The sequence below is a fragment of the Cetorhinus maximus genome, chromosome 25, assembly GCF_964194155.1.
Source record: "Cetorhinus maximus chromosome 25, sCetMax3.hap1.1, whole genome shotgun sequence".
Taxonomy (NCBI): Eukaryota; Metazoa; Chordata; class Chondrichthyes; order Lamniformes; family Cetorhinidae; genus Cetorhinus; species Cetorhinus maximus.
This window is the reverse complement of record NC_135903.1, coordinates 4,135,303-4,151,585: the sequence shown is the minus strand read 5'-3', so window position 1 is coordinate 4,151,585 and position 16,283 is coordinate 4,135,303. Positions and strand designations below refer to the sequence as shown.

Sequence of the window (16,283 nt, the reverse complement as noted above, 5' to 3'; positions counted from 1 at the left end):
AGGAAACTGCAAATAACTTCCTAACATTCTTGTTACTTAAACCTCCTACAGTCAACACTTCTGTCCCCACCTCAATCTCAAGTAATTGCATTACTTGGCACCATTCAAATCAAAAATTCAAAGTGCCATCAACAGTGTATTTAATGTTTAAATGAAGTTTTTACTCCTCCACTTGAACCACAGTGTTGTTAAGGTGTTTGCCAAGAACTATCACTGTTTGTAAATCCGCCAATGGCAGCTCAAAGCCGATTCTGCCCCAAAGAAAATTGCTGAAAGACTCCATAAGCCAAAGGAATGTCTCCCTTTCAGCTCCATAAATGTGACAAGAGATTAAGTCATTGAAAAGAATCTTAATTTTTACTCTTCTTTCATTCAACAAAACATGTTGCTGCAGTTGTGGAAATCCATCAAACAGTCCTATTATGGCCAAATAAAAAGGGGCTTCTTTTCTACGTCTCTAGTTGAAGGAGTTTCTTTTATTTTAATCATTCACCTTGCATGTGACAGGGGTACGGTTACATTAATCCATTGTCTCAAAGGAAGGGGAGTAAAAAGCATAGTGAATGAGTCTGAAAGACCCATGAACTTACTCACTTCTTGAGAAAAACATGTTTTCTGTCAAATGTTACAACAGAGAATAAATGAAAGAGCTTGGATTATATTGTGCCTTACCACATTAATCCTAAAGCACTTCACATACAATTAATAGCTTTTTGAGGTGTAGTTACTGTTGCCATGTAGGTAAATATGGCAATCATTTTGCACACAGCAAGATCCCACAAACAGCAAATGATCAGCTAATCTATTTTTGGTTGAGGAAAGAATGTTGACCAGAACACCACCCTTGTTGTCTTTGAATGGCACCATCTAATCTTGAATGCCCACCTGAACAGTCAGACAAGGTATACATCTCATCTTAAGGATTGGCTCTCCAACAGTGCTGCACGCCCTTATTAATACGCCAGAGTTCAGCATATGTTATCTGCCCAATTTGCAAGCGTGGTTTGAACCCATAACCTTCCGACTCCCAAGTAGGAGTGTAAGACACAGAGCTAGCCAGGGAAAAATATCACACAGGTCATTCTTGTAACAGCCATGTGGTGATGAGCTGTACTGAAAAAGTTAGGTGCCATTTCCATAGTAGATCTCATAATAGTATTTGTAACATATACAAGTATGAGTCTCATAATTACTTGGCACGCACTGACCAAGTGTTCCTATGTAATATTTTTTCAGTGACCAATAATGGTTCAATTTGAAATGCGGTCACCTGTCTGACCTAAATTACAATGGATTTCAGGATGGGGGCATGGTTGGTGAAGTGCCTTCAGAAGAGCAGAATTAAGTGCAGAAATATGGTGAGGGTAAAATTAGTCTTTAGGATGTAGGGTTGCAGGTAACTTAATCCAAGTCCTCTCCCCACACTCCACCCCAAAACTGGTATCCATTTTTCATAAACTGTTTTCTTTACTGTAACTGATGTGACAGCACTACATGGCTGGTACAAGGGTGACCTCTATGATATTTTTCCCTAGTTGTCTCAGTTTATTCTTGTGCCTGGATTGTCAAACAGTGACAATGTCGTGTAACTCTTTAACTGTAGTGAAAATAAGACAAATTGCAAGTAAAAGGCTCCAAAGAAAGAAATTCAGTGATCATATATGAGTTTTACAATACTGATGCCAGACTGTGATTCAATGTCAGGCAAGTGATATAGGTAAGTGGGCGGGGAGGGGGGGGGCGCACTGGGGCATACATTTAAAACCAAAATCTGGGGACTTGCGATTGGGTATGGGTGAGATTCCCTTCACAATAATGGATAATTATTCCCAATATAATGGGAAAATTAATTTTTTTAAGTTTGTGTCAGGTATGTGTATTTTGGAATATCAGCACAAAGCAAATGTTTTTGGAAGTGTTAATTATGCTCCCTAAAGACTTCTGTGATGTAAGAATGCAGCTGATCGCAAACATCCCTTTTCCTGCCATCTGTTAATGTAAATGGCCCCTTCTGCACTGTAACAATTCTGTGATGTAGGTCAACTGCCCTTGTTCCCATGGTGACAGGGACCCACTTTATTTGTGGGCTCAGGTACTCCCACTGATTCACCAGCACCCGTTCTGACTAGTGGATACTGACACTGGATGAAAAAATAAACAGTGAAGAACAGCAACAGGAGGGCACTATTGCACCACTCTCCTGAATCTGGCATAGCAAAGTGAAAATATCTCAGGTCTTATCTCGTACCTTGCATCCTTCGCAAGCGCTGACTCCATAGTGGTAACCTGATGACTTGTCTTGGCAGACGAAGCAGGGTTTGTATACGCGTGGAGGAGGGGGTGGGGAAGGTGGACTGGGCACAATCTCCTCTGAGCTAGTGCTCTGTGTTTCAATGGCTGAAATACAAAATAAAAGAAAAATAACAGCCTGAATTTAAATTTAAAAGGAATTCAACAACATTTAACGTTTCCACTGCACTCAAGTCACACAAACTACAACAATTATAGGAAAGAGGAACTTGAAACAGTCAGAGGGCATATTTAGATAATGTGTCGTTTTGGCAAAGTATTATACAGTATGATGGGAAGTGGAAGCTGATCATTAGCCATTGAATTGACATCATCCAGTAAATCCTATTCTTTGCAGGGAATTAGATTTAAAGGGAGAGTGGGTTGGAGAATGCAGATTAACGTTGTTTCTCCAATCCTCATTTGATTTCCATCGTGAAAACGTTAACAAAATGTATGCATACCCAACATGAAGTGCAGTATGTGGGCCATCAAGTTACCATGATTTCTACAGTCTAATGATATTTAGTGCATCTTTTCAATTTTATCCTGCCTTGTGCAACAGAAAAAAATGATTACACTTGCATTTATTTTCAATATACCTTAATTTTTTTGTGTTGCCAGATATTTTTTACTTTCTTCTATTAATCAGTAGAACAATAAAACCTTAAGTGCTATCAGTAAGATTATGATATAATTCTATCAAAGTTCACCAGGATACTTCAGCAGCTGTTAATCTACTCAATCACTTGTTTGCCTATGCCTTTGTTTCCTAACCCTCCCCCTCCATGGCTGTTCCCCTAGTAAGGCCCCTATCTTCACTACCTTAAGTCCAAGGGCACAGACTTGAATGTATATAGTGCACAACTGGTTTAGGCATTCATTAATAGATCTGGGTGGACCAAATCATGGGCTACCAAGACCTGATCCCCTCTGACAAAAAAATGTTCACTACTCCGGGATCATCCAGGAATGTAAAGATGACTCCTGGCTTCTCTTCTCCACCATCAATAGTCTCCTTAAACCTCGCTCCCCTTTTCCCTCCACCCTCACCTCCAACAACAAGTGCTAGATAATGAAGGCTCATCAACTTCTTTGTCACTACTCACCATTCTCTGGCTAAAGAAGTTTCTCCTCATCTCTGTTCTAAAAGGTCGTCCCTTTACTCTGAGGCTGTGCCCTCGGGTCCTAGTCTCTCCTACTAATGGAAACATCTTCCCCACGTCCACTCTATCCAGGCCTTTCAGTATTCTGTAAGTTTCAACTCGATCCCCCCTCATCCTTCTAAACTCCATTGAGTATAGACCCAGAGTCCTCAAACGTTCCTCATATGTTAAGTCTTTCATTCCTGGGATCATTCTCATGAACCTCCTCTGGACCCTCTCCAGGGCCAGCACATCCTTCCTCAGATACAGGGCCCAAAATTGCTCACAATATTCTAAATGTGGTCTGACCAGAGCCTTATAAAGCCTCAGCAGCACATCCCTGCTTTTATATTCTAATCCTCTCGAAATAAATGCCAACATTGCATTTGCCTTCCTAACTACCGACTCAACCTGCAAAGTTAACTTATACCTTTCTCTAGTTTCTCTACTATCTTGCATGGGGCCCCTCCACACTCTATCATGACCATAATACCCATCTCCTGCTCTGAATGATGTAAGGGTGGAAATAGTGGAGGTCTCTGGCCACCATCTTTTAGTCCTCCTTGCATATGGAGTGGTGCCAGAGAACCAGCGAGTTACATCCCTATTCGGAAATGGGGAGAAGGTTGAACCTGGGAAGTACTGACTTACATTGGCTCCTTGTCCACCAATATCTCAAATTTAAAATTCACATTCTACTTTTTGAATCTCTCCATGGCCTTGCTACTCCTCCTCCCTGCAACTTTATCTATCTCTGCAACCTTCCAAGCTAATCTACCAAATGGGAATATCCTTTTTAAAGGAATGCTTTCTTAGGTCTGGAGCCCAGGGGTCAAATGCTGAACAGTACAAACTGACAAAAGGAAGTATACAGTATAAGGCAGCTTTGTATAAGTTGGTAAAAGTCTGAAGCATAGGATCCGATTAACACTTAGCGGCTTTCATTTCTAGTTATTAGTCAACATAACCACTTCAAAATCCCTGCCTCAATTCCTTGATTATAGTCTTTACAGCTGTTGGCAAGCTACAGAATCATAGCAAGATCTAGACATTCAAAATTACTGTGGGAGGGATGGAAAAACTGTTATTACACTTCTTCTTAAACCTTACTGACAACGGGGGAAGAAATGTTAGATAAAAAACACACCGGGTGGCATTCACCAAGCTGGGCTGCAGTCCTGTGGCTTTGAATCTGAGAACAAAACACTGATGGGAAATACTGCAGCAACTGGATCATCCACCAAATATTCCTGCTGTACTAAGATTTGACAACTGAAGAGAAACACCAAGTGAAATAACTAGGGGAACATTTTCTCCATTTACTACTTGTAGTGAAATTGTGAACCTGTACACAAAGAGCACGCTTGCAAATTTGCTTCAAACCACAAGCTAAAATAATTCCCTGCCTGGCACAAACAATTGTCATACCCCGATCACTGGCAGTACTCACACCTCAGAGTTAGAAAGTCATGATTTCGTGCCCACTCCAGCACCTTCTACACCTAATCTATACTGATACTCGGCACAGTACTGAGCTAAGGCTAGTGGAAGTATTGCATTATCGCAAGTGCCATCTTTCAGGTTGAGACATTAAACTGACTTCTGTCTTCTCAAGCGGAGGTAAAATATCCCATGGCTCATTTTGAAGGAGCGCAGGGGGCATTTTTCTGGTGTCCTGGTCAACTTCATTCTGCAATCAGCAGCCCCTTAGCACAGATTATTTATCTCACCACTGTTGGTGGGACCTCGCTCTGTGCGAACTGACTTCTGCGTTTCCCTACATTAAAAACACAAATCACACTTCAAAAGTACTTCATTGGCTTTGAAGCGCTTTTGGACATCTGAAATCATGAAAGCCACAATATAAAACAAGCTCTTTCTTTCTTTATGCGAAAGAAGGGCCCATCAATGCCCATTGGATACTGTAACCTTGAGCACCAAAGAGGCACGGCGTAGTCATCATTGACAAAGATAAAAGTTCAGCAGTTTGTTACTCACAGTTTGCTTTCACCTGTCCTGTTTGAATCTGGAATCCCCGATATTACACAGAACTGCTATGAAAACCAGCTGGCACCTGCAATAAACTAATTTACAAATTCTAAAGAAAGCCACACTCACACGCCAAGCTCCAACTTAAATCCCAATTAATTTCAATGCACTGAAGATTAAGAACGTAAGATACAGCAGCAGGATTGGACCAAAATCTGATCTTCAGCTTCAATGCCACTTTCCCGTCCACTTCCCATATCCCTTGATTTCGAGAAACCAAAATCCTGTTTATATCAGCCTTAAACATATTCAATAATGGAGCATCCATAACTATCTGGGCAAGAGAATTCCAAAGATTCACAACGCTTTGAGTGAAGAAATTTCTCCTCATCTCAGTCCTAAATGATCGGCCCCTTATCCAGAGACTGCTTCCCCCTGTTCTAGATCCCCCAGCTAAGGGGGACACCCTCTCAGTGTCTACCCTATCAAGCCCCTTCAGAATTTTGTATATTTCAAAGAGATCACCTCTAATTCTTCTAAACTCCAGAGTATATAGACCCAATTTACTCAGCCTCTCATTGTAGAACAAACCCCCTCACCCCAGGAACCAATCTAGTGAGGTTGAACATATAGATCCAGTCTTGGTTTGAAACTACTCTTCTTTCAATAATTGCTTATTCTGACTTCAAGTGTACTTGCTTCCTGTGTCTGCTGTTATGTTGCCTCTATGTCTAATCTTCTGCAAGCCTAGGCAGTGAGTTTCAGCAGGCTATTCACCCATTTGGAGAGTGTAACAGACAACACTGGCCTTGCTTTCACCGAACGTTTTCCAGCAGGGATCATTAGACGGTGATCAGGAGCATGGCTGATTTTCAACCTTCCTTCTCCAGGAGCACCTGAAGCAGCACCCCAAAGCTGAACCAACCTGGATCAAATAACTCAGCGCTGCTCAGATATCAAAACCTGGCATGTATGGCTTGGTGCTTCTCTATGTTAAAACATTTACAAAGTTATAAAATCCTGAGGGCTGCAACTACACATAATATACAGCACAGAAATGGGCCATTTGGTCCAACCAAGTCATGCCAGCATTTACCCTCCACTTGAGCCAAGACTATCACTCCATAAATAGTCAGCTGTGAATTGACAAAAAAAGCACAAAAATAAATTATGGGTTTAATGAATACTGGACAAATCCTTGCTCAGGTCAGCTGAAGTAGGTCACCCCTGTTTTTATATTTTTAGCTGCTTTCTTTTTTAAATACTGGCAAAAATACCAAAACGGAAGTGATCTACCAGAGTAAAGAAGCCCGTAGGACATGCAAGTTTCTGCAGGCAACAGCTTCAGAAACTCAGACTATAAACAAAGAACAAATAAACAGAAATGGAAAATAATTCACCAACTGAAGGTTGATCACTATCTGCTTTGACTTTCAAGTTCTTTCACATCTTATTTTTTGCAAAATGATTCTTGGGAAAATAAATCTCAACAGCACAGTATGTTATAAATTTTGCTACTTATCATGCACTGAACTCCACGGGAGTGTGACTGCACTGCATTTGACTAATGGAGCTTATCCCTCACATATCAGGATAGTGAAGGTTGTTGGCTCAGGCATTTGAAAATCCAGAACATGGGCTCCTTGATGGCTCAATGATTTTATTCAGCAAAGCCATCAGAAATGTCCGAGGTTTGAACCCTGATCTGTGCTGAGTGGTCAAACTCAGCTAGGTGCTGCAAATACCCCCAGTGCATCTTAGTCAAGAAGGGAGAAATCAGCTAGGCTACCTGCTATCCATTGACACTATATGGAAGTGTACATTGGTGGTTATCAGGTGGGGACAAGGTCAGATTTACCACTCCTCCTCCACCAAAGTAAAATAACTTAGTGAGACTTCAATTTTAAGGCAGAGGTAGATTGACTCCCTTGTTAGCCAAGAATCTAAGGGTGTCGGGGGTAGGCGGGAACGTGGCGTTGAGGCCACAATCAAATCAGCGCATGATCTTGTTGAATAGTGGAGCAGGCTTAAGGGGCCGAATGGCCTACTTCTGCTCCTAATTCCTATGTTTATATATATGTTCTTGTAAAGGTTCACACATGAATATTGGATCGTGCCATGGAATTGTAATTCAACAAGGAGTAATTGCCTTTGGAGAGAACAGGACAGAAGATAAGACAAAGGGGGAGGGGGGCATGGATGAAAATTGGCAAAGAGTCTGTGGTTGCAATATATAATTTGAAATAAATTTCAGACATGTTACTTTACTCCGACAGGCTTTACCATTCCTCCAGAAAATTGAGATGTTTCCTGATGCAATAATTCAATTATTAGACTGCAATGTAGTCAAAGACTATCTAGTTACATGTCTTCAGTTTACTTTGATTATTCTCACTGAAAATTATCGACCTAACTTTCCACCTTACATCATCCAAGAATGGGTTTGCACCATGAACACGATATTTGTATTGTACAATGCTGTGATATTGAGTTCTCCCCAGACCCCATGGAGAGAAAGCAGGAACATGGCGTTGAGACAGAGGATCAGCCATGATCATATTCAATGGCGGAGCAGGCTCAAAGGGCCAAATGGCCTACTCCTGCTCCTAGTTTCAATGTTTCTCACCTCCCCAAATGGTAATGATCCCTGGTTAAATTTTAAACAGTCCTGCTTATAGTAGAATTATCACTCACGCATGTTTTGCATCAGACCTGCAAGCACAGGCTGGTCCAATGACATCATTTAACTTTAACATGCGCAACATAATCAAGTGCAGCCAAACACATTGTTTACAGTGTAACTGAGGTCCAGCATTCTTAGGACACAAAAGGAATGTGCAATAACATGTTCAAATAGCAGTGAGGGAATGTTGCGATGATTTCATGTGTGCCCAATTAATACCTCATCTAACCCACAGGCTTTTCATTTGTATTACAATAGAAATAACTATCTTGTGTAGCGCAAAGATACACTCTGCAGCCACACTTTTTGCCAACATACTAAAACGCAACAATGTGCATAAATGGAATAGGTCTTTCACAATCCAACCGTGTTCTTAGCAAACATTTCCAACTGGCCCAGGCTGGCAAGGGAGGAGAATAAAATTAGCCAGATTGCCACTAATGATCGCAATCCAGTAAACTGCACTACAAGTGCCCATGTGCAGTGAATAGGTGAGGGCAGGTTTAGCTGTGATGCTTTTAACAGTCAAATGGCTGCCTGACTATCATTCTCGGGGCCCGATAATGAGTGAGGCACCTGAGGACAGAGGCAGTGAAAAAGTGGAGAAAATTGGAAAACAAATGTAGGTTTTAAAAATATAACTGCTACTAAAGCATTTTCTTCAGAAAGTTATTACTGGAAAAAGCCACATCAGATGCACTCAACCATGCTGGAGAAAATGGGAAAAAAATGTTGTTCTTCATATTTTGGCACTGTTTCGCTGACATCCTATGTTGCATTGACAGCAAATATGGAAAAGGTACCTATGACCTTGGAGCACGTGACATCAAGAAATCCATCTATTAGTTTACTACTGGTTCAATGCTATTGCATTACTGTCAAATTTTCGAATATGCTCTTTGAGAAGTTATCCCAGGAGAAATGCCTGTTCACTTAGTGAAGATACAGGTCAGGCGTAAATAATCGGTCTAAATTTGTTAGTAGGATTTTGGCTCCAGCTGCTGTAGTCTTCCCGTAGGGATTAAGAGCTACGTGACTTGTGCGCGATGTCTGGTAAATATCAGTGTGTAACAGATGAGGGAAGGGCGGTAATGAACTCAGGGCAGAGCCTGCAGTGTTCTTTTCCAAATGTTTATCAGTGTAGAACGCTGGAAAGCATGCATCAGTAAAAAATATACACAAGCACAAAACCAGCAGGGAAAATCTGCACTTTCATCAATCCCTTACTGACTTTGAGAATAAATTTTGTAGGAGCATGCACATTATAAATAAGTGTTCTCAGTCAGAAATATTTAGGTTTCTCAAACAGCACTGAATGTTAATGTTTCTTTCTCCCATTTCCAATTATTCCAGGCAGGTGACTTGCACTGTACATTTTTCCTCTAACAGCCAAGACAGTGTGGGATATCGGCCTGCCAACCACCAATGATACTCTCTAAGTGATTGTCAAAATGTGCGTGAGAGGATGTGGTATCAATTCGTCCTTCCATCAGTTTCTGCTTGATGTCTCATTTAGTGGGCAAGTTGGAAGGTGCAGGAATTCACCCAAAGACTCAAAAGTGGCAGAATTAGAAATGAAGGCTGGAGATAACATAGGAGTGTTAAGCTAACCCAATATCTCAGTAAGCGCACTACCTATGTGGTAGTGAATTTACAGACTAGTAACTCCCAGGATTAATCTCTGGCCCATACTGATCTTAACTGAGGCGACTGTAGGGATGCTTCAAATGGTCCCACCTACCTTGGGTTAGGAAAGGAGAATGGAATCACCAGAATTCTCACTGGTGATCATGATGTGGAGATCCCGGCACTGACGTACACATACTAAGGCATGAGGTGAGCACAGGATAAGGCTCAGATGTGACGTGCTCACAGTCGAATAGGCTAAAGGGACTCACTCCCAAAATTCCTATGTGCAAAATGGCCACTTGGGTGAAGTAGCAGGGCTCTACAAGCAGTTGTGGAACCGTACCCCAGGGAGTTTGATCTCTTAGCAAAGGTGGAGAGAAATGTGGGAAAAGCAAAGAAATATTGAGGGGAGTTTGCCAGAATTCTGGTTATTTTTCTTAACCAAAGGCATTAAGTGATATGGGACAAATGTGGGCATATGGAGCTAGGGCACAAATCAACCACAGCTTCCGTGAACGGTGGAACAGGTTTGAGAGGCCAAAAGGCGTACTCCTATGCCACTAGAAGTCCACAACCAATTCATACTGCAGTAATGCATTGGCATCAATTAAAAAGTAACCTTTAGCCCATTAATGGGAGGATATTTTAAAGAATAATAATTCACAGTGTTCCTTAATGCTTGTGGTTGTAAAGAGAATGTGGAATCAAATGGAAAAGAAAAAACGCATTAAACTGCACTGAAGTGTTTGTACGTTCTGGAGGAAAGTATAGAGATCTGGAATGTGCATTCAGATATTACAGGCAAGCGAGTTTGAGTAATGAGTATCATAACGTGATGGTCAGGAGGTAAGTACGTACTTAACACAGGGATTCCCAAACCGTGGGCACAAAGTGGAGTCACACAACAGGCAACTCGAGTCGCGACCTGACCCTCCATCGTGGCAGCAACAGTAACCATGAAGTGGAGACTCAGATGGGACAGTCCTAGGATTGGCTCTGAGGCCCCTTGACATGTGTGTGCATGCTTTTTTCCTTGCCTTGGTCTGGTGGACGTGGCCTAATGAAATCAGCTGTGAAGCACAATTGCTGCCCCCAACAAAGCCTCCAAAACGATAGGTGAAAAATAACATTGCTGTCTGTTCTCCAAATTCCCCCCCCACCCGGCTCTCACACACCTCTACACTCCCCTGCTTGCTCCCAAATCTCCCTCCCACGCATCAGTGCCATCTTTTGACCATATTAAAAGCGGCTATTCATCAAAAGTCTTTCACTGGTTGTAAAGCGCTTTGAGACATCCCAAGGTCATGAATGGTGCTACATAAATGCAAGGTCTTTCTTCTTCTATTAAGGCATTGCGGCATGGTATACATTATCCTAGCAAGATAAAATTTTCCAGTCTTCTTGCTCTTCTATCGTGAGTCAGCAGGATGAGCTATACCTGTGCTAAAATCAGGGTTGCAAGTACATGAGTTTAACCAGCAACTTGGCATTAACTGGCAACCTCCATGCTGAAGCTGAAAAACGGCTCCACAGATTACAGTGCATAACAAGTTTCCAGTACATTAAAGTTATGTAAGAGACCATTGGGTCAGTGTAATGAGTATTAACAGCAGGCACTGGGGTCAGCAATTCTGTTGGGATTTAGAGTAGTAGTAAAAGAAACAGAGGGAGAAAATAAATTAATTTTGGAAAAAATAGTCTTTGTGCCTAAAAGCCCTCAACTGAAATAAAGTATCCCAAACAACCAAACAATGCAATAAAATAGTTTGACTGAAGATGGGCTCCTATCCAACAATGTCTGATATAACTCAAGCTCCTAATAAAATGTTTTATTGACATGCTTTACAGGGCATTGTCACTGTGTACTGTAACAACAGACTAGATGGAGAGTATGAAAGCAGTCGGTGAAATATTGAATGCACATTTGCCATGGCAGATTAAAGAGCCAGCTGCCATGGGGGTTGAATTGTGTAAACTGCTGTAATGAAACAACAGCTGCATGTACAATCTCTTCGGCGGAACTGTTTTTTTTTTATTAAAAAGATCAACTTTGAAAGCTGGCAGCAGACTGTCGCCCAGTACTCCCAGCACTGACAACAACAGAGTACAAAAGGAAGAGAACACCTGGGATCAGCCTTTTCTTGGGTCTCAGGAATACCAATCAGAGGCAATGAAAACACAGGGCTGCTTTCCATTGGGTCTCCAATGACCTCAAAAGAAACTGCTGCAGACTGATAAATGTAGAGAGGGAAGGGCAGCACTCAGAGGCCATGAGTCACCACCACTTGTGCTCCAATCTTCCCATACCATTCTCAGCATCAATACGAAAATTCACTGCGCATATCAATAATTCGGATAGAGGGCGTGGTGTTGAATTTTTTTCAGTGTCTAAATTAGAATACCTAGTAAATAATTCTGAGAACCAGAGAACGCTGTAAAAGGGATATTGAAATGACGGTGGAATGGAGTAAAGAGTGGCGAAAGAAACTCAATGGCAATCAATCTGAGGTGGTACATTTTGGTGAAGTTAGCTCCTAGTTTGGGATATGCTTTGTATGTATGTAAACAGTTATGCGTTACCAACCTTACAAGCCTCTGAGCCTTTTAGTGAGACATATTGAACAAGCCCTTACAACAGGTGACGGGAGGGTTTTGGGAACTGAACAATTTTGAGGGATTAGGACTACTGCTCTTGTGGAGGAGGAATACTAACAGGAAATGGGTGGGCCAAACATTCTGGAATTTCTGTGTAGATTCTGTGTAGAAGTGAAAGAATTAAGAAACAGGCCCTCCTACGCCGCAGGAGCCCATACTTGAAAGGACCAGTGACGTCATGGGACTCCCTGCCGTGGCAACAGCTGGAAGAATTATTTTCAGAATTGTAGTAGTTATTATTATAATTAAACTCATTACTCTGAACAGTAAAAGAACATGCAGATAGGTTACAAGTGGAAGCGATAAGGACTGCATATCCTGGTATTGTCTTGCTACCAAATAATTAGATTACATGGTTTATTTTTGCTCTTTTTAACAGACTCTAGGGGCAGAATTTACTGCCCTCCACCATGGCGGGTTTGGTGGCGGGGGACATTTAATCGGGATCGACATCTTCCTGCCTCCAACCCGATTAAGTCTTCAGTACTAATTAAGGCCCATAAGTGGGCAATTAATGCCCACTTAAGGGCCTCATCCCATTGCCAGTGTTAACCCAGCAGTGGCACTGGGCTCACCATGTGCAAGCCTGATAGGTCACCAACTGAAGCGTAGGTTAGTTCCTGTGTGTTTAGTGTTTTGTAAAGTGTCTACACTGAAGGCACTATACAAATGCAAATTTTTGCGTTACATTGCATATTTTTCACTGCTGCTCAGTCACCAGACAGCAATCCTGAAACAGGAACACATGACCTCCAAATGACAATTGCCTAGTTTCCTATGTCTAACATGCCACCAGTTGTTTTTAGCTTGAAGGCCAAATTTTACACACCTCACCTGTGGTTCTTTGGACTTTGGAGACCTGGATACCAATGGACTTTTAAAGCCTGTCCTCTTTATTTTGACAGTATGTCACTAGCAGCCACAGGCTGGCAACAAAATCTATTTGTCAACTATTAACAATAGGCTATGAAACAGATCCACCATCTTATCACAGCATGTTTTTTTGAATATACAAGATAAGGGAACCAGTGTCTGGAAAAAAACATATCAACTGTGCCTGCATTCTGATATTATTTATCATCAAGCGGGGCTGCAAATTCTGGATCTCTTTTCTAACAAAGTGGATTGAGCTAGAAGGGAATGATTGACTGTGGGGTAAACTTAGAAATACATTGGGTCAGGTCCTTTGATAGCTAAGTAGATGAAGCCACACTATCTGACATATTGTTAAGTCACACTAGAAGTCCCAAGTTCATGAGCTGATTTCAGCCAAGGTGACAGCTGGATCACTATTATTGGCATCAGTGCCTTTCAGTTGGCAGGGGAAAAAATTAAAGTCAGCCAAATTTCCTGCTCCTGTGCACTATTCAGTGCATGTGGATAGGATCCAGTTCAGCTTTTGATGCCCTTTTGGTGTATCCTGACTTGCACCAAGTCCCATTCATGCATCAACCCTATTCTCATGGACTTATTTTGGCTCCCAGTCGATTTTAAAATTCTCACCCTTGTTTTCAAATCCCTCCATGGCTTCGCTCCTCTAACCCTACAACACTCTTCTCTCTTCCAATTCTGGCCTCTTGTGCATCCCCAATTTTCATACGTTTAGCAGCCTAGGCCCTGAGCTCTTGAATTTCATCCTTAAATCTCTCCGCTTCTCTGCTCCTTTAAGACATTCCTTAAAATCTGCTTTTTTGATCAAGTTTTTGAGCACCTAATATCTTGTTAGGTGACTCAGTCTCAAATTTTGGATTGATAACACTCCTGTGAAGCATCTTGGGATGTTTTACCAAGTTAAAAGAACTATCTAACACAAGCTGTTCTTAATTTTGAGGTGTGCAGGGAAATATCTTGGCCCACAGGTCAGTACATGACCAAGGCTGAAGAGAAAACAGTGGTTCGGTGAAGTCAAGCTTGGGATTTGCAAGGCTGAAGAATGTAAGGAATCCTACAGTTGGAAAAGAACAACACAGATCATAAGAGGCAACTACACTATAGGGCATAGTGTCAGGGTCTTTTATGCTACAGTTTGGATGTTGGGTGCTACCAGTCTCCCTGTGAAGCGGCTGTATCATGGTAACATTTATTAAATGAATCATGACGCACAAAATGTGCAAGATGCAGATTAACATACAGGTGCAAAACTGGCCTAAAGATGCACAAGATCCTAATCTGTGTTTCTGTCCATTCTGCCAGCACAGGGACAAAAAACTCCCCTTTTTGTTTCCCCCATTGCAAAAGAGCAGCGTGTAGCACAATGAAAACTTGGATCAGGAATTCAGAATAACACATTGAGGATTATGACAAGGTGATGGAGATAGAATAGGTTTCGCCTTTTCGTCTTTTCAGCCAACAAGAGAGACGCTTTATTGCTTTATTGACAAAGACATTTCACTACAGCGCTGTCCCCTTGGTTTCCGATTCCAATTGCAGGTGGATCAGTTGCTATAACATTGTAACCTCCTGCTAGCAGCCCTTTACGTCTCGACTTGTGCCGCAAATCATTTTTACAATGAGCAATCAGAAGTAAAATCAACAAATTCTGTTCCTGGAAGAAAGGACAGCAGCCCCAGTTAGAACAGTGAGCAGAGCTCAATTTACCTATAAAAGCAGCAAAATCAAAATGCAAGCAGTTCTGTTTATATTGTAATATGAGTTACAGCTTCATTGCTCAAGGTGCTTGTACAATGATACGAGTGCAATTGACAGAAGTAGTACTCCTCCCATCAAAAACACTCTCAACACAAAGTGCCCGACCGCTGATGATCACAGTCACATCAGAGGCCCACTTTCTTTGGGCTCCTTGCACCACTGATTGAATCAGGACACGATTATTCCCAACGTCAGCTAGAACGTAACCACGGAAGTGGTGATGTGAGTAATAACCTTGCCTCGCTATGATATCCTACTCCTCACTTTACCTGTGTACAGTTGAGAAAATCATGCATCCTAGAAAGGGGTACAGTGGTTGTGTTACTGGACTTGTGACCTAAAGGTTGGACTAAAAATCCAAAGTTCAAATCTCACCATGGCACAATGGGATTGCAATTCAGTTTTTAAAACAATCAGAAAATAAAAAAGTTGGTATCATTGAAAATTGGACTGTTATAGAAAGTACAACTGGTTCACAATTGTCCTTTAGGGAAGAAAACCTGGTGTCCTTATCGATGTTGGTCTGTATAGGACTCCAGTTCCAGCTGTAGTGGACTCTTAAACTGCTCTGCTCTTAAACTTCTAACTCTGAAATGGTTAAACAAAAACCACTCAGTTTTATTGAAGAACTGCAAAGAATAAAAAACTACAGCTGTTCAAGAAGGTGGCCCACCATCTTCTCAGGGCAATGGGCAATAAATGCCAGCTTTGCCAAGATTAGCCCACATCCCAAGAATGAGTTCTTAAAAGTGTGAAATATGCAGAACTCTTAACAACTATTTCTCCACTGGGTCTAAGTTTGACTGCAGGCACATTTTAGAGAGAGTCACACAAGAGTTTGCAGGTTTATGTTTAGGAGACGACTCTCCCAGGACCCCAATTGTAATATGGAAGTCCTTTAGGATGGGAGAGGTATCATCACATGGGCTGCAACAGAGGTACAGTAAAGCCTACAGTGTAAAGTACCTTGCTACCAGCCAACAGTGGAAATTTGACAATATTCTCTAGTTGCCTTCATGCTGCACCAATGCCATAGGGTTCCCCAAGTGGGGGTGGTGTACAGCTGGCTGAAGATTAAATGTAAAACTGCTGGGACTTGCTAAGCCGTGGAAGATATGCTAAAAGGGAGTCTTCCCAACTTTATTTTTGGTTTACAGCCACTTGCGCTAATGAAGCCCAACAGTACTTACGCAGGTCTTGTGAAATAGAAGAGCACCTTCTGATAGGATAATATCCTACAGTTG

The 16,283-nt window shown here is 41.7% G+C and overlaps 1 protein-coding gene and 1 long non-coding RNA gene across 17 annotated transcripts in view; one reads left to right on the top strand and one right to left on the bottom strand.

The window, feature by feature from the left end:
* The window catches only part of raraa (retinoic acid receptor, alpha a), a 534,959-nt gene that overhangs the window by 77,174 nt on the left and 441,502 nt on the right, over positions 1–16,283 (bottom strand). For 15 of the 16 annotated variants that reach the window (XM_078529303.1, XM_078529300.1, XM_078529315.1 and 12 more), the window contains one exon: positions 2,249–2,397. The exons of the other annotated variant lie outside the window; for it this stretch is intronic. In XM_078529303.1, the coding sequence (XP_078385429.1) occupies positions 2,249–2,397 (149 nt within the window). The remainder of the gene's footprint in view (positions 1–2,248; positions 2,398–16,283) is intronic. 16 annotated transcript variants of the gene reach the window in all.
* The window catches only part of LOC144667821 (uncharacterized), a 36,065-nt gene continuing 31,948 nt past the window's right edge, over positions 12,167–16,283 (top strand). The window contains exon 1 of the long non-coding RNA XR_013573379.1: positions 12,167–12,243. This is a non-coding gene — a long non-coding RNA (uncharacterized LOC144667821). The remainder of the gene's footprint in view (positions 12,244–16,283) is intronic.